We start from the raw sequence: 19,224 nt of genomic DNA, 5'->3' as shown, positions 1-19,224 counted from the left end.
AAGCTGACTTCTGCAAACTTTAGAAGGAGTGTGCAGCAATTACACTGCTAAGTTAGTTGCTTTGTACAAGGTGGAATTTATTTGAACCCAACTATGATTAGCTGACAGCTTTTTTTATAGCACATTTGGAAAGTAACCGTTGTTTCATTAAAACCCACAGCAACAAAGGAATGGAGCACCTGTACAATATGAAGTGCAAAAATATAGTTCCACTCTACGATCTCTTGCTGGAGATGCTGGACGCTCACCGCCTGCATGCCCCAGCAGCCAGGAGTGCTGCACCGATGGAAGAGGAGAACCGGAGCCAGCTGACGACTGCGTCAGCTTCTTCTCATTCCTTGCAGTCCTTTTACATAAACAGCAAAGAAGAGGAGAATATGCAGAATACAATATAAACAAAAGTCAGCGTATATAATGGTATGAAAAACCCAGCAGCGTACTACCTAGTTCATGCTTCATTTCATCTGCAGTGCCACCTATGTAAACACTCCAATGACATCAGTAACCTGTATTTTCCATTTGAGTGTTTGTCAAGTGCTTGCCTAAATTGATTGCTTATTCTAGTTGAAAGATGTTTCATTGTTATGGACAGCCAGCAAGGATTGGCAGGCTAACTTAATTTGAATTTGCAGTGTTTTAATTTATTTTTGCATGCAAGTTGGGTAAGTCCTAATATAAACTTAAACATTCATTTTACCATAAATTAATAGGCCATACCAACCATGCATATTGGTATCTTCCTGAGTGGGAGCCTTTGTTGATATCCACCCCAAATTCTGAGCCCATTTAATCCTTGAATTGCTTGAAACTTTGAAGAAGTTTGGTAGATTCTGAATGAGTTTTAGTGAGGGACAACGGAAAATTGATTGGCATCTTAGTGTGTCACAGTGAAACTGTACTGCTAGTGGCTGCCTTGGTAGTTTAGGTAGATTCCTGCCTCTCTTCTTCCTACAGTGGAAAGTACCCCCTTTCTTAAAATTTTTGTTTTGCCTTACTGGCTTACATCAGCAGATAGCTCCCTTTCAAGATCATACTGACCAAACTTTTATGTCCTCTTGTCATATCTTCTAGCCAAATTGCATTGTGTGTATCCTATCCTATAAAGCTAAACTGTTCTGTTGCTCAGCAGTGTTAAAACAAGGGCAAAATGGCAAGCAATGATAATATAGATAATTACTCTTAAGTCAGATCACGTGAGTACAAAAAATCATCATGCCAGAAAAGAACCAACAACAAAAATTAAAACTCACCTTATCGCACATACATTGTTTCATGAAAACAACAACAACAACAAAAAAACCACACCTTTCCCTCTCCTTTGCTTTGTTGCGCTACAAACCAAGGGGTGAGGATGTCATAAGACTGGCATAGCAGTGTGGGATTGTCCCATTCATGGCAGTCCTGCCTACCCAGACTGCTGAGGGCCATCAGAGCCAGAACAGTAGGTTTTGCATTGGCTTTCTTCAGCTATTGTTGGGACAAACTCAAAAATCACTGTTAAGATCCACCTCACCTGTGATATCAGAAGTGGACAATGTGTCTCAGACATGGTGAAGACTCCAGGACTGCATGCCCAGGTGAAAGGAAGGTAAATCTGGCTTTCTCCATGCATGTGTGTAACAGTTCTTTGTGCAGGTTAGTTGGATTCTTCCAGTCAACCATAAATATACAAAAGGCCTACTGACAGTAAGAATTTCAGCAAGTCATGAAGGAGAGTCACTGAAAAGAAAGACCATCCTATCCATAATATAAACTGTCCAAAACAGGATTTGGTGCTGCTGTTTGACTGCCTCTAGGATAGAAAACTAAACATGTCAGGGAATGTTGCTGGGTACTGGAATGTGATTATTATATATGCCGGGGATGATTTATTAGTTTAATGATAATCTTTGCCTGTGCTGTCTGCATGTCTGGTTTTCAGGTGCAGTTTGAGAGTTAGCATGGACCACCAGGGACTAGTTCAATAGCTGGTTGGAAGTGACCACCTGTCAGCGAGGAAGTTCTATAGCATGCGTATAGGCTGCTTCATGGCAGCAGGCCACAGTGCTAGAGCAGGGTTTGGGGATGCTTCTTTTACTACTATAGTCGATGTCTTTATGTTAGGTTATGCTGATTGGAATATCCTGTAACTAATTATAGGAAATAGTGCAACTAATGGGGTACAGGACTGCCTATGTCTAACCACGCTCACTGTTAGACAAGCAGAGTCTGTGTTCAGTGAGTTTCAGTTACATAGCAATTGTGAAGGCAGCAAGGCATAGGATGAGTTTGAGCTCCATGTCAAGGATTCAACTTTTTAGTGAGTGTAGATAATGATGTCCATAACAATTTAATGTACATATCTGAGGATAAGCGCAGTTTAAAAGTCTAAAGATAGATGCTACCTACATGCTTGAGAAGATTCCTTGAAAACAGTGCAAGTCTGAACGTGTGAAGCAGTCACTGTAAGTGAATAGGCCTTTTATTGATGCATATTATAGTATCATTTTTTTCTGATGTGCTGAAGGAGTTGTATTTGTGTGTATTTAGTAGAGTGTGTGTGTGCGTGCGTGCAAATTTGGTACCTAAGGGCTTTTGGAAGGCTTCAAAAGGCCTTGAAAAAAAAATGCACATTTTATTTTTGTTTTGTTTAGTAGCTGGTTTTCAAATGTGTTAGAAAAATCATGAATGCCCTGAAATGAGCGCAGGTTAAGATTTGAACGGAGCACAGGAATTCCTGTAGATACACTTAAGTGCTTACATTGTCATTATTCACTTGTAGCCCAGTGTGCATTAGAGCTGCTTTTTCAATGCTCTATGTGCAGCTTGTGTGTTCTCCAGGACAGAACACACGGATCAAGCCTGTGGCTCATCAGCTGCTAAGAAAATTAGTTTAAATAAATGCCTTGCCTCCTACATCCAAGAAGAATTCATTGTATTGATTTAAGTGTAAATTTGGCCTCAAAGGAAAAAAAAATAGTTGATGGGGAGCAATCCACAACAAAGGTCCAGATTCCGATGATATTTATATAGGGTAATAACAATGCACTCTACAGATTGTCCCAGTGAGGCTGGACAAGCATGATTTGGAGTGGTATGCAGCAGACAGAAGGGTATCAAAATGTGGCTTGTAACATAAGAAATAATCAGTCAGTTTGCAATCAAAATTACAAATGTTCTCCTAGGCTGAGCCCTGGCAATGAAGTCACTTAGAGTCAATCAGTCCCCCCCGTGTATGTTGCAGCAACCACGAAGGGCATTCAGGAAAGAAAGAGAGTGATTCCCAATGATACATTCATTTACCTTGGGGCAGTTTCATGATCTGTGTATTTAACTTGTTGATGATCTTTTATTTGAAGTAGCACCTTAATGAATATAGTAATCTTCCCATAGTTATCTGTAAAGATGATTGTCCACATATCAGACAGCTGAATGTAGCTCTTCAATGGATTAAACAAATTATATGCTATAAATGTGGCAACTTTTTTCATATCTAGTTCTGAATTATGCTCTCATGTATGCAGAAAATTGTGCCTGCCATTTGGTAATTGTTATTTCACAGGATGCTATTTCATGTGTATATATATATATATACACACACATATATACCTTATATTTGCAGCTGACAAACCAGTACTACCTGAATACCTGGTGCTGGATATTAAACAAAAATATATAGCATGTAAAAAAAAAAAATCAAAGAAAAATATTCAAGGCAGCTAATTATGCTTTTACCAAAACATTCATAGTGATGTCTCTGGACAGCTAATGAAAGAATTATTTTATAATGTTTATATGTGGATTTTTTTTAAAAAAAAAAAACAAAAACAAGCAAACAAACAAAAAAATACCAACACAAAAAAGCCCTAGAAACATAGGCAATGTAATACCAGCATAAGCCAACCAGAACTAGACCAGATGAACTTGCTATGCTTGAGAATATGGTTGTTGTTACTGAAATATTACCGAAAAAAAAAAGTAAAAAAAAAAGGAGACAGGAGCAGAGATGATAGAGTAATGCATAGCACCCAGTTGAGTGAGTTTCCAACAATATTTGAAAGCTTCTCTGGTTTGTAGTGGTTCAAGCCATGTCTTTATCTTGCAGACTTTGTCTCAGGTAAAACTCCCAGTTGGGGTTAGTAGGATTTGTACTGGGGAAAAATATTTTAATGAGAGTTTCTTGGTGTGTATTTGTGGTAAATTTTCTATTAGGTTTCAATTAAATCTCTTGATTATCTTTCTCCTTCTGTATAGTAAGGGTTTTAACAATTTAAAAAATATATTTAAAAAAATAAAACTGAAATGAGTTCCCATGGATATTGCAAGGACTGTTAGCAGGTCATTGGAACTTAAATTGGAGAAAAAGAAAAAAAAGAAAACTTAACTGCCCCCACACTCCTACCCTCAAACCAGGATTTTATTTGGATTCCCTATCCACCCCAACTGAGGCTGACTGATTTGTTAAGTGTTGAGCTAAATGTTTAAAATGAAACAAACTACCAGCAATGTAAAAATTCTGCCTCACTAGGGTATGAGTCTTACCACAGACTTTGCAATATGGCAAACCTATCTTGTATATATAAAATACTACTTTAAAATTAACATGCAACCCAACCTAAAGCTAATGGGATTTTATATATAGAGTATTCTAGCTGAAATAATGTGAAGTGCATTTCTTTCTCCAAATAAAGAGATGGCCTTTTTCAATTCTATTTGCAACCATAATATAGTTTTACAGACAGAAATTCAGCATATGTAAAGGAAGGGACATGTTAACAATGGTATTATAATACAAACCAGTCTTTGCTGCCACCTGCAACTATAACATAATCTCAAATTGATCTGAGAATTTAAAATTAATATTTCCTTAACATTAATGTCCTACCCTTTCTACTTGCAATTCTCTTTCATCTTTCAAATGTAGATAGCCTTATGTCCTGAAAATTGTTTTCAAAATGACTGTTGCCCATAGGGGTATTCTGTTTTCCACTGTGTTTAAAAAAAAAAAAAAAAAAGCTAAAAAAAAATCTTTTGCATTCAGATGTGCCTAAACAAATAAAACTAAAATGTATATGCTGCCATCTTGCAAATTAGTATGCTCTATACTCCTGTGTGCCTATAATTATATGTCTGTTTCTTCAGAAAGTGCCCATTGGAGGATGAAGGGATAGACTGCTGGTCATGAGACTTGCATTAACAAGCCACTTTATGTATCACCTTATTGTATATACTTTAAAACTAATGCTTTTGTGTGCACTATGTAGTCTGTCAATGGAAAGCCCTTTCTTTGATATAGGCTCAGATGCCATAATGTATTTGTTGAAGTATTCTGTTCTTTCACCCATGCATATGAAATTATCGATGTCTTTGTTTTGGTGAGTTTTTTTTTTCTTTTTTTTTTTTTTCTTTGTTTTGCACCTGAAAACTTACAGAGAGTCTAAATGGAAAATCTGATAGGCTACCTGGATGGTGCAAGATTTTCACTGTATTTGATGTCAAAATAAAGAATTAACCAGAGAAATTTATTTCATTTGTTATCTTTTACATAGTTTTTTAAAAAATCTGTTCCTCTGCTTATTGTTTTCCAGTAACTAGCTAAATGGTACATTATATACACGATATATGCTAATATACGTTACTTTCCAGTAACTAGCTAAATAGTACACTATATATTCAATGTATATGTTAAAGCTCTTTCTTTCTATTCAGTTTTCTGTACATAATTTATCAGGGAAAAAAATGGTAAGATCATTACCTTAATTCCAACTATTGTCTCAATGATTCTAGACAAGACCAGTAATATACTTTGTACACATGAAAACTCACCCTACAGCTTTTCAAGCATGAATGCAAATTTAGAATCCCATAGAAAGCTGGGGTTTGTTGGGCTTTTAAGTAGTAGCTGACCAATAGTTCAAAATCATATGACTTTTGCAATATGCTTCCATAGTAAATAACTTGACTGAGAGTTGCTACTTTGGCTACCAGTAGTGAGCCAGAGTAATTTGAACAAATTGCACCCATACATGTGCTCAAAGTAATAAGATTGGTTTAAATGCTGACTCACAAGCTCACAAAATTCAAGGGCTTTATACAATTTTCTATCCATTGGACCGAATGAGCACTTAGGTCAAATGCCCCTATAGTTCATTGAGAACTGGTTAACAATGACTGCTTCTCCATGATACTCAATTCACAGGTCCAATCCACAAAAGCAGCTGAACAGCAGAATACTCTTGTAAAATCAAAGACCCGTCACTGTTCATTTAAAAACCAAACAGGTTAAGTCTGAGCATATTTATACCTGCCTAAATCATAACAATTTGAAGCATCAAGACAGCGCATAGCACCTGAGATTAGGCAGTCCTTTGACCAGAGCTTTCCAGAGCACAATGTGACCATACAGAGTCACAGAACAGCAGAGCTGGACAGGCACCTCTGGAGATTGTCTAGGCCAACACCTGGCTCAGAGCCGCGTCACATACCATACATAGGCTGTTCAGTGCCATATCCAGTTGAGTTTTGATTAGCCACAAAAGGAGACTCTACAACCTCTCTGGGCAACCTGATATGGTGTTTGACCACCTCGCAGAAAGAAAAAAAAGGTGTTTTGTCATGTTCAGATGGAATTTCATATGTTTTAATTTGTGCTTGTTACTTCTGGTCTTGATGGTGTGCACCACAGTGAAGACCCTGGCTCAATCTTCATTCCCTCCCATCATGTGTCTTCTGTGATGGAAGACGGTGGATGAGATGTCAACTTGCTTCACTCTGTCACAGGAAAACCCCACCAGGAAAAGGGCCTCTGCTGTCAGGTACTGGGCACATGTTCCCAGCCAGGAGCCAGCCTCATTCCTGATTTCTTACGTCTGTTGGCTGAAGTCATTTGAGAAATTAGGCAGCAATGATAAATCTTCTTGTTTCACTGAAGAACTCTTGCAGCTGAAACTCCCGGCACACCTTTACTGGTCTTATCACTCTTCTTCCCTCACTACATGCACAAACCCTTGCAAAACAGCTGCCTTCTCCAAAGGCTGTTTCTGTGGGGGAGACCACGTACATGCACACAGACACATGCAGTGGGCTCCCTGCCACACACCTGCTTCCTCTCTTTCCAAATATTTAAGTGATGTGCGCCTTTGTCTGGCACATTTTATTCTATTTAAGTGATTAGAAAGGTATGGCATAGCTAATGGATAACTGAGGAACATACCTGATGGCTTTTACTTTTCTGTCAATTAAGGCAATCTCCTTGATATGCAATGTTAAGAGCTTCTTCACAGGCTACAGCTTGGTGTTCTCAGTCAGACAGCTGAGACAGAGAATGAAGCAAATACAATAAACAAGCAAATAAAATAAATAGATTCAGTTATACCATGTTGCAACTGTAAAGACTATTCTTCAAAATTAAATGATGAACTTTTTCTTTTCATTCAGATACTGCTGCATTAAAAGCTCCGTGGAGAAGCTCTTCCTTAGGCTGGCTAAGTCTTGCATCTCTTTGCTCAGTATAATAACATTATCTGCACTACCTAGGCAGTGAAGAGGAGAAGAAAAATCCAAATGTAAAATAGACTTAGCAGCAGTGTGCACAGAGAAAGTATGCTGGCATAAGGGCACTGCTTACATGGTCTTTCTTATGCCCAGTCAGGCTCCAGTTGCTATTATTCACCATGACGTCCTGCAGCTACAGAGGTCTACATGTAAAAATGTAAATGAAGTCTTCAGGAACATTGACCATCAAAATAATAACATTTGGCACTTAGCAGAGGCAAGCCTAACCTACTCTCACGTCCCCATAAGAGCTGTGTGTTGCAGTATTTAGGTGTCACTCTGCTAATGTTTTCATTTCTGCTGCATGTTGGTGATATAAAATTTGTCTTCTGTTTTCCATTCCTACACATTTGTGCAACATTCTGATACGTTACCATTTCAAAGACAGCTGAAAAATGTGCATGTGAGGAAAGGTTGTACTTTCAGTATTTTGTTATAGCCAGATTTTGTAGTACATGCTTGGGACTGTAGGATATTTAGGCCTTGTACAAACCAAGACCAAATGTCCCTTGCTAAGGCAGAAAGATTTGCTTCTTGTTCGCTGCTTCTCTTGTTTTCTACTCACCTCTTGAGTACATGCTGTCCACAGAAAGGTAAAACAAGAACATTGTACTGTAGAGGTAAGCAAAAAATGCTACCCACTTTGCAGTGAGAGTTACAGTAGAGCACTTCAAAGCCTAAAAGTTCATTTATGAGACCAGAAAAGTTTGAGTTCTAGTCTACTTTTGCAGGATTATTCTTCATTTATATTAAACCTGAAAATAAAAAAGGAAACTTCAACTCTGCTGTTTCTTCTTTTTATCTCAACCACATTGCTACATCATCATGCTTTTTTTCTTTTTTTTTTCTTTTTTTTTCTTTTTTTTTTCCTGTTCCTTTTTTTTTTTTTTTAGTTTGTTTTGCCATTTTGCGTTGCCCCCACGGTCTGCACACCTGGCTGCACAATACTTTGAGTTTAATGGAAGGAGTTAAAACTGAATTGCAACTATGTGTTTTAACATGCAGTCCAATGGTCAGGAGACCCTCCGAGACAATGGCTTAAATTACCTGTAAAGAGAATACTACAGACACATCTCCCACTTGTATAGGCTTGTGAGCACTTACATAAAAGAACAGTGGTAGTTCTCCTTTGAGCTTTTTTTTTTTTTTTTTAAACAACCTTTCAAAAAACAGTGGGAAGAAAAAAAAACAACAAGCAAACAAACAAACAAAAACCAACACAGTTACAACATCAGAAATAGCAGTCTTGCAGAAATTACAGCGTGCCTGAAAACTCAAAGAGCGTGACCTGAGTAACCTCTGTGCACACTACATCCACATCTGCATTGTCCCTGAGGAAGGGGTCATTGGCTCATCTCTCCTCTCCCAAGCCACCTCTGTTACAGGAAGTGGACAACACTTTCCTAAAGCCTCCTCACTCTTCCAAACATTAAATGTGCTATTGTTTTATTCAGACCTCATTGTGGTCAAGTCAATTTGGTAGACCTCAGATCTTTAAATAGGTATTTACTGAACCAAGCTGTTTTGACCATTTCTATTTCTGAATACCATATTAAGCAAACAATAAAAATCACGGCTGTTCAGAACCTGTCTGCTTTTAGAGAAATCATTTAATAGAATTCAGATTCCTATAATTTAACCAGGGCTTTATCTATGACAAATCTTCACTTAAGCTTGCAGTTATTCTTTTTTGTTCTTGTTTCACAGATTTTTATCTACCACTATTTGGGAAGACAAATTAATTATCTAAATCATTCCCATGTAATGCTTTATTGTTAAATATTATATGAATATTCCAATATTATTAATATTATTAAAACAAGCACAACTTCTTAAAGGATAGGTTTCATTTTTGTGTCCCTCTAAGCCTAACTATGGCTCAATAGCGCAACAACAAAAGAATTCAGTTTTCCACAGTGCATTTCACAATACTGCTGCCAAGGTTAAAAGCAGCCCACCATTACCTAGACTAGTAAGGTGGCATCAAGGTTACTGGACTGAAGCCTTCTGTAGTGAAACCGCTGAATATAAGATGCACCCTTTTTCCCCCAACCCACAAGATAAATGTTCCAACTCTCCCCTTCCCCAGCACAGGCAATAATTGGTTCGCTGAATTCTGCAGTTGCAGTCTGCGTTTCTTCTTCTCAACTTTGCTCTTATCTCCCAGAACCATCCTATACTCACTAAATCCTGATAGGATCTGTAGTTTGAAGAGTGTTCTGTTATGCCTTTGAACACGCACACAGATGCACATGATGATGTGGATGACGCTATCAGTTGTAAACAGATTTCTCAACCACAAAAAGCACAAGACTCTTGGGGTGGGGATGATCATTCATACAACAATCTCAACAGCTTTGTCTTGGTTCAATGACCAGCTGTTGGAGAAAGCTCTAAGAAGAAGAGAAGGCCAAACTACATGTATTCACAGGATTTGCAGGGGAACTGGAAGGATGGCAAACTAGTGGAGACAGACTATTGATCTGATGCAGAATGAAGCTGTTATCACTGTTGGAACAGAGTGAGAGGATAGGCAATGGGTATCATCAGGTTCACAGCTATGAGCAATAAATGTACACTATTTTTGTCATATTCAGATCACTTGTACTCCTAACACCAGCAGACATTTCTAAATTGGATAGAAAAAAATCCTTTGGATTTTGTAAAGCACAGCCCACAAATTAAACTACATAAAAAGGCGCTGTAAGCTCAGGGATAATGGAGCTTATTATTTTGCACTTTTATCGTTGTAAGTATAGAGAAGTATAGAGCAGATGATGTCTTGATATTACCCCACATTCTGGAGTTACTGAGCTAACAGTTTCCATTACACCTTTAAACACCCACTATCTATGAGGTAACTTCAAGCCTGATAAGCGGAGTTCACAGTTACAAGATGCATGAAGTTGCAGGGATGATTATAGCATGACAGCAGCTGCTGCATTTATCTACAATAGAAAAAGGGAAAGATATAATATAGCAATGACTGGCATTCCTCAAGATGCAGAGTCTACATGCACTTTCTCTAGGCCTGGACACATGCCTTGGACCCAGAGTTCAGTGGCTCCTGTATCACCTTTTCCTATGCTTTGCAGCCAAGGCTCAAGGCATGTTACTAGACTTCAGTCCCTCCTATTGGCAGACTTCAAGTAGCTGAGCTGCTTTAGAAAAAGGGCATCTCAAACACAGGGCATCTCAAACTCTAATTTGTGTGTTTCTCAAAAAGTTTGTTTACACCTAAGTCTCCACTAGGCTCCACTTGGAATATTGCATCCAGGTCTGGGGTTCCCAGCACAAGAAGGATGTGGCCCTGTTACAGAGGGTCCAGAGGAGGGCCATGAAGATGATCAAAGGGGTAGAGAACCTCTCCTATGAAGAAAGGCTAAGAGAGTTAGTGATGTTCAGCCTGAAAAAGAGAAGGCTCTGGGAAGACCTTGTTGCAGCATTTGAATACTTAAAGGGGCTTATAAAAAAGATGGAGAGCAACATTTTACTCAGGTAGATAATGATAAGGACAACAGGGAATGGTTTTAAACTGAAAGAGGGGAGGTTTAGATTAGATGTTAGGAGGAAATTCTTCACTCAGAGGGTGGTGAGGCACTGGAACAGGTTGCCCAGAGAAGCTGTGGATGCCCCATCCCTGGAGGTGTTCAAGACCAGGTTGGATGAAGCCCTAGGTAATCAGATCTAGTGGGTGGCATCCCTGACCATGGCAGGGAGTTGGAAATAGATGATCTTTAAGGTCCCTTCTAATTCAAGACACTCTGTGATTCTATGATTCTACAATAAGTCCTCTTTGACATTCTTGCAGTGAGACAGGTAGGCAGAAAGAACAGCTTGACCTTAGCAGGAAAAGAAAGATGACCAAGCTGTAAACCTGTCTAATACCACAGTCTGTAATGCTTGAGGGTATTTTGGGTGTGCTTTTTTCCCCCTACACTTGCCCCATTAACCCTAGTTCATGCTATGGTGATTAACGCACATGTTGATGCCACACTGAGCTTTGCAACTCAAGCTAGATCTTCAAGCCACTGGTACTCATTGGATGTTTTTTGCTTTAATGGGATGCTGTGAAGTTTGAACATCCTGTGGGTATTTGTTTCAGCTTTCACTGCTTTGTGCCAGTTCTTAGGATCATGATCTAGTTCTGCAAAAACACATTTGAAGTCATAATGGAATCAGTTCAGGGCTGGGAATTCCTTTTAGAGGAATCTGTTTCTCAAACCACTTTAACTGTTCAGGTGGAAACTTTGTATAGAGTTGAGATTGAAGACTAGAAAGTAAGAAGCCTGAGCTGGCACTCAGGAGACCCTTAACATACTGTCACAAACTTCCTACGATTCCCTTGAGACAGCTCACAAACTGACCTTCCTATACTTGAGGGTATAGGAGGTTTAGAGTTTACAAACAGGTGTTTTCCAGGTCTGTGACATTATGAATTCATTATCAATTAATTATGAAAAGTTCCTATGATCTCACATCAGCTATGCTCTACCTCTTTAATGAGGTTAAACTCCATTCCTTCTGCAGCTCATCACTTTCTTCTCAGTCTTCCTAGACTGAACATTTCATGTTCATGGGAGAGGAAAGAAGAGGGCATGACCATTATGAACAAGATGGAACCATTCTGCCCATCACCCCTCCCAAGTTTTAGTGATTACTTCCCCAGACTCCACTGGGAGCTTGAATGAGGTGCAGAAGTTCTGCTTTCGTTTTATAGACAAAAGGCTGTTCTTCCCTAGGTCTTAGGGAAGTGGGTATGGCATTCAGACCATAAAAAGAGAAAGCTACTCTGGCAGATACAAACTTTGCAGAAGTCCATAGCTTTCTAAATTCCAAAACAGCAGTACTAGAGACAATCACACCTGGCTACTTTGCTGCAGTCCCACTTTCTTGCATATGTCCCTTCAGTCTCCCCCGTCTTTGAAAGTCACCCAGAACACTCATTTTACTGAGTTTAAAAATAAGTCAGTATCATGCGATAGGATGGTTTCAGACCTCTCATACCATTGCAGTCCCTCTGATCTGATTACAACGCTGTCCCTTCATCTCACACTTTCAGGGACATCACTTCTCACTGTGTACAACAGAAGAACAAAGATTCCTGAAGACCGCTTTCTGCCATCATATATGTCTGTATATGTGGATGCACTCATACTACTTCATCTTTTGTAACCACTTTACTTCCAAAACTCCCTTGCATAGCCTTTTAATTCTTTAACAACTGAGCAACTGTCATTTTCTGTAGGTAGTAGCCTGTAGAATGGTTGTTATGGTTTGAGAGGACCTTATAATCAGAAGAACCCTGAAGGCTTGCTGAGATTACTTTCAAAAAAAGCAAAATCTTTAGGTGAAACCTTCTGAAAGCAAGTATTTGAATGACAAAGGCTAGGGGTAGGGGGAGATAAAAGGAATCTGCAGATAAATGATTGACATGCAAAAAGCCAGTGGGCGAAATGGCAGTTCTAGCTGAAGGGGGAAATGTGGAAAAATGATGTGGTTAATAATGGCCACAGCACTAAGGAGAGAAGAAGCTAGGAATAGAGAGGAAGACGACTGTTACAGCACTGAGTAACACAGAGTGTGAAGGAACAGAAAGCCAGAAATGTGGAAACAGCTGTAACAGCTGACCAAGGGATTCCGCTCTCCCTAGGCAGTCAGCATGGAAAAAATTTTATATATATATATATGTTAATCTCCACCAACTTTACCCTTTCCCACTTATATTAAACTACCTGAAAAATCTTCTCCAGGGACAATAAATGCAGTAAGGAATCAAAATGATCATGGATGAAGCTGAGTACAAGAATAAATAATCAAAAACCACAACAACAAAAACCCCTCTTCTGTCTTCTTATATAACTTCCAATAAGCAGGGCTCTCTTTTTCATCCATTCTGCACTTCAGACATAAGCTACAGGGCAGCAAGGGCAAGGGTCAAGGAGGTACACATAAGAAAAAGGTCAATAGCACTATCCCGAACAAGCAAACAGTTCACACTGCTGCTCTATAAAGTAGGGCTTCCCAGCACTTTTTGAAACACAGTAGCATCTTGCTTTCCGGAGTTAGAGGCCATCCGGCTCCAGAAGAAAGTTTGATGGACCCTCACATGCTCAGGTTATTACAAGAAACTCATGATTTAACTACTGGGGACAAACAACAGAAAAGCAGAGATAAGGGGGAAGCTAAAGATGACAAACTGTCAACAATAGTGAAAGATGCAAATCTGCAAAGAGGAAGGGATTGGGTCAAAAGGTAGAAAGTTCAGTTCCAAATGGGTCATATATGCACACAATCAGAGACTTCAGGAAACTGTGACTACAGAATGGCAAAATAGCTGGCAAAATTCAAATGTCAGGTTGCAGTTCAAAGCAGGCCAGGTGCTACCTTTTATACTTTAAACTACTTTATTAATTGTATCTGACATCATTCAAACAGAACTCTCTTCTTTGCACTCCCCTCTCCCGCCTAACCAGCTGCCTTCAAAACTCCCTGCCTCTCCCTCAATTTTTAAATACTGTAAGAAATTAACACAGGTCTCACCTGTGACCTTTTTTCTGGTTCCTTCAACAGACAGCTATGCAGATAAAACTTTCTTTCATAGTTTGATAATCACAGGCTATCTACTACCCTTTAGATAACATCTGCTTCCGTGAGATCACCAACAGTAGAATGAGGAATAGAATTTAGAGACAGCCTTAGATCCTCCTCACTAAATTAGTCTTTTTACTCTCAATAATGTTCTATTTAAAAAAAAAAAAAAAAAAAGCTTTCAACAAAAAAATTAGCTACCGAAAACAAGGACCAGCTGATGAAAGGATGTCTAAAGAATGCAGAGATCTGGACTAACCTGTCTAAGGTGAGCGAACTACCAAATTATGAATGTAGGTGCATTGATTACCATTGACATAAATTATGTTACCATAGAAACTAATATCAGGAAAGAGAAGAAAGGTCAATTTCACGAATTTGTCAGACTTCTTGCAAATAATAGCTCATTTTTATACCCTGAAAGTGTATTATTTATTTTTGTCTGCTCAGAATCAGTGATTATAGCTACTAATCTAGCCTAGCATAAATCCTGAATACCAATGAAGGAAACTAAGTCTTAAGAGGAATATATACTTGGGTCAATCTAAGTCTAGGTCTCAGACACTGAAGATATTTTGCTGATGTACAAAATCCTTTCCAGGAAAATGTTACACTTATCTGAAAAGGGAGCTTTATTTTGGATCCTCCAAATGCTGAAGTTCAACTAGTGATACTGTACAATTTATGTAACACTTTGCCATATATATTACCATTTGTCACATTTTCCAGATGATTTTATTCTAACAGATAGCCAATACTGTTAAATTGTTACAGCATTTTTAATTTCTTAGAAGTGCAGCATATGAATGTTTTCTATTTTTTTTTATACCATACATATCTCATTCTAAACTTAGAGGTTTTCATAGTTGTCCTTAAAAAGCACGTAGACAAAATATTTTATGGTATCTATAATAAATGCAAAGAAATGAATACAAACAAAACTTGGCTTAGCAAACTGTACATACATAAATATGTTCTTTGTTTTTCAACTTGACATTCAACATTTTTCCTCATAAAACTTTCTGTGATCTCATTTATTACATCCATTTTTTAAACCTTAAAAAAAGTGCTTCTCAGATTTACACCTTGTACATCCAAAGCAAAGGTTAGATCACCATGCCCTAAACAGAAATCACAGGGAATAATACAATGCCATACAAGATCCTTTAAAATTGTATGATACAAATGCTCTAAAATTTCTTAAACATTAGTTATTTTGCATACTGTAGATACGGAGAAGGTATTTAACAAATACAGGCTAATAGCTCATATAGAGCAGCACACAGGAAAGGATCTACAGTATCAAGTCCTTGGCTATGCATAGTACAGGGCAGTGGCCTGGGTATAAAGTGGCTAAAAGATCCACAATGCTGGACAAAAGGACATTTCCCTTACTCATGTCACATCTTCCTTAGTGCCCCAGATGCAAATACTGAAGTAATGCTACTCAGGTAATATGTTGCGTAGTTTGGTACTGATATACTGATTTGTTATTGTCTGAGTGCCAGTAGAGAATGGTATTGACACAGTGGTGGCTGCAGCAGACAGGTAAAGCTGCCACAGTGAGTCCTGTCACCCTTTAAAACCATCCTGCCACCTGGCCAGTACTCCAGCAAGATCACCCGCTGTATCGCAACTTCATAATGGAGGTGGACCATTCATGTATTTTAACATGGGATGGAAAGAGCGGGCAAAGTTATTGGCCATAGTACAGCTGTAGTCTTCCTCGGTCATTGGCACCAGGCAAGCCAGCCCGATCAGGAGCAGCAAAAGGAGCTGAAGTGGCAGAGCAGCTCTGAGGACTCTGAGGAAGAAGGATGGGTGCTGCCATGCTGGCCCAGCCTCAGAAGGGGAGGAACCTGAGCCACCTCTTATGGACCTGAGAAAAGAAGATGGACAGGTGAATACTCTAAGACATTACTGCAGCAGAGGTTGCACTGAAATACCCAGCTGTCCCTGAAGGCTGGTGTAGAATTTGTACACATTGATTGACAACAGCAGAGGTATCTTTCACTGAACATGCTATTTCCCCAGCTGTCTTAACAGACCCCATGTTTCTAGACTGGATAAGAAAAAAACAAATAATCACAATGGAATGGGCTTTGTGACACCACAGCCCCTTCATCAGTTATAGAGAAGACTCTACACTTAACTGTGCTCTAGAGAAGGGGAAAATAAAAAGTGGGACATACTTGTCACATATGCTCACTGCACACTGCCTAAAAAAGAATCCTCTTCATTTAAAATGGCAACTGTATTTGGTTGCAGAAGTTTATAAATTAATTTCCTTTTATACTATCCACAAGTGTATAATGCAATAAGATACAGTTAAATCAATATTCAGTTAATTAATATACCAATCTTCAGGCAATGGGGACTCATTTTCTACAAAGCACATTGTATTTTGAATCTTGCATTGGATCAGCAGTTAAAATCTATTTGCTCAGCTGACAGGACATCTGAGTGATTGTATCCCTTGTGTCTATGGATCTGTCTTGAAATGGCACATATCTATCAGAAATCCATGGGAGACATTTCCAAACATTTCTAATGGGTCACTTCAAATTAAGCACAAAAATCCAGTAATTTTTTAATAAAGGATAAAGAAGCAGATTTCACATTTTCCCTTTTGACTGAAACTGACAGACAGAGCTCTAATACACAGACAACAGGTTTTGAGGTAAGTGGAGCACTCAAAAGAGAGATTTTGCAAGTTAATATCAGAACATGGGTGATCTGAGTGTGCTAATTAAATGGCATGGTAAGGTATTGTATTTTAGCACTAGGCAAAAATGGAAGAACTTAGGGCCTTCAAATCATTAGTCTCATGAAATCTTCCATTCAAATGTTATGCCATGAATTTTGCCATAGATATGTTGCTATAAACCATATGTGTAGCTGCTGTGGTTGTGAAGCTCCAGAAAACCTATAGTTTGCTAGGGTTTAAGAGATAAAAATACTCATAAAGATGCACTTAGTCTCAACTTAAAGGTATGGAAGATAGGTCTGCTGAGGTCAAATGCTCCCCAGTCAAGCGAGTCTTGATGGTTTCTTGATCTCTTTGTCCTTTTGATCTTGTCTCACAGATAAATCTGAATCCATGTGAGAAAGCATACAAAAACCAAAATATCATCTTCAAAACTATATGAGGCTTCGCAAGGGCCCCCTTTCGACATGTTCAGGAAAAAACTTCTTCCTGTGCTTGAGATTATTTTTATATTTTGTTCATACATGTGTATCATTCCATTGTGAAGACTTCAAGAAAGCCACACAGAAAGAAGACCGCCATAAAACAAAAACAGTTCAAAACAAAACAAACCACCAACACTTCAGGAAAGCTAAATGATTAACTTGACCTAAATATCCCAGGATGGAGGGATGATCAAAACAACGGATCACGTGCTGTTTTAATCCACGTTATTGTAGCCTGGATGGAAAGCTGCTTGTTGAATTATGCAGGATCACGTATTATAAAGAACACATTGAAAGGATATGGCACATTTAACAGCATCAGAGCATTCCATATTAAAGTTCAATTAGATCGGGACTTCTACTGTCCAAGAATGCCAAGACAGAAAATTAATGGGCTGAGGTAGGAACAAAGGGAACAAGGAGTGCTTAATTACCTTCCAAGCATTTGATTGCATAGTCCACCTATTTACAAGGCTCTCATTGTACATATGTTGTTAATCCCAATCTAAAAAGGTTGTATTTCTGCAGTTGGTAACTGCTGTTTAATGATGAGTAAATAAAAGAAATTTCTAAAAAGCAGAATCAAAAGGCAAAGTCAGCATCTACTTTTGTTGTTATTGTTATTATTACTAAATCTTTTCCTATTGTTGCTGTAGCATAATCCAGCACTTTTTGCTTTGAGATTTACTAAAACAAAATAAAAACCAAAAAACACACAAAATAAACAAAAAATAAAAACAACAAACAGGAAAAAGAGTCAAACTGTATAAACTGCATGGCTGGTCTCAGCAAGGAACATAGATTCTCTTCCAAAAATTAAAACAGTTCATGGCAAAGTATATTGAAACTCTTTCTTTGCAGTGAAGTAGGGTGTTGAACAACAGTTTCTAATATTGCATGGGAACAATTCAACAAGCAAATAATGAATCATTATGAAAACATCTTCAGAGGGTAAATTCTAAAATGTTCAAGTGCTGTACTGTCACGGTTTATTGCAGGTACTCCTCTGTAATGGACATAACTGAAAAATGGAATGCTCAGTTTAGAGTGTTTAATGGATTTGGTAAGAAGAGATGGTTAAAAATATCCATACATTGTTAACAAAAAGGCTTACTGTAGATAAGAGGCAGAACTCCCATCTACTCCAGCAGGAGAAGGGAAAGCTGAAGTATTGTATGCCAGTTTGGAGAAAAAAATGTAATTTCTTTCTCTTGAGCTTGCATCTTCTGCTGTCTCTCTTCTGACTGCTCCACCATTTATCACACAGGATGCTGTTTCTGGATGCAAGGAAGTAAGACCACCTGCTACTCATTCCATACATAATTCCTGCTAACTTGACAAAGGAGGAGGCACAGCTGCAGACCTGGCCAGATGTAAGCTTCTTCATGTCCAGAAATCTCTCACATTAACCTAAGAAGTGCAAGCAATAGTTACCCTTACTTTGGGAGTTTTTAATGTCAGAGAAATTGGAACTCTTTCTGAAGCATTTCAAGAGAGGAGAAGCTAATTTACCAGGCTGTAGATCAGATGGGCAAGTTGAAATCTAATTTCAGCTCAGATGAGTACCTGCATTTAAAGATGACTGATTTAATTTATTTAATTTTATTTATTTATTTATTTATTTTGGACAATGAAAATATGGTTGAACTAATCTATCTGGATTGCAGTAAACATCTGAAAGATTATAACAATAATTTATCATTCAAGCAACTGATAGGAATAAATAAAGTGAATTTAATGGGGAATTGACTAATGGAATGCAGACAACAGTCTTGTATTGAGAGCAGCAGTAGTGGGCTAGTAGGATGTTATTACTGGAGTTAATCAAGGATGAGCCTTGATTTAATATATTTATGAAAAGACTACTGCACAAAATATAAGAACAGCAAAATTCATTTCTATGACTGA

General features: G+C 38.3%; 2 protein-coding genes across 2 annotated transcripts in view; one reads left to right on the top strand and one right to left on the bottom strand.

Annotated features, from left to right (window-relative positions):
- The window catches only part of ESR1 (estrogen receptor 1), a 168,259-nt gene extending 164,476 nt beyond the window's left edge, over nucleotides 1-3,783 (top strand). The window contains exon 9 of the mRNA XM_035538970.2: nucleotides 161-3,783. Within this exon, the coding sequence (XP_035394863.2) occupies nucleotides 161-395 (235 nt within the window). The 3' untranslated portion in view covers nucleotides 396-3,783. The remainder of the gene's footprint in view (nucleotides 1-160) is intronic.
- Nucleotides 3,784-14,735: 10,952 nt separating this feature from the next.
- Nucleotides 14,736-19,224, bottom strand: part of SYNE1 (spectrin repeat containing nuclear envelope protein 1) — a 292,806-nt gene continuing 288,317 nt past the window's right edge. Inside the window, exon 145 of the mRNA XM_050710059.1 lies at nucleotides 14,736-16,003. Within this exon, the coding sequence (XP_050566016.1) occupies nucleotides 15,763-16,003 (241 nt within the window). The 3' untranslated portion in view covers nucleotides 14,736-15,762. The remainder of the gene's footprint in view (nucleotides 16,004-19,224) is intronic.

The sequence above is a fragment of the Cygnus atratus genome, chromosome 3 (assembly GCF_013377495.2).
Source record: "Cygnus atratus isolate AKBS03 ecotype Queensland, Australia chromosome 3, CAtr_DNAZoo_HiC_assembly, whole genome shotgun sequence".
Classification (NCBI taxonomy): Eukaryota; Metazoa; Chordata; class Aves; order Anseriformes; family Anatidae; genus Cygnus; species Cygnus atratus.
Note: the sequence above shows the minus strand (reverse complement) of the source record. Positions and strands in the feature narration are given on the sequence as shown.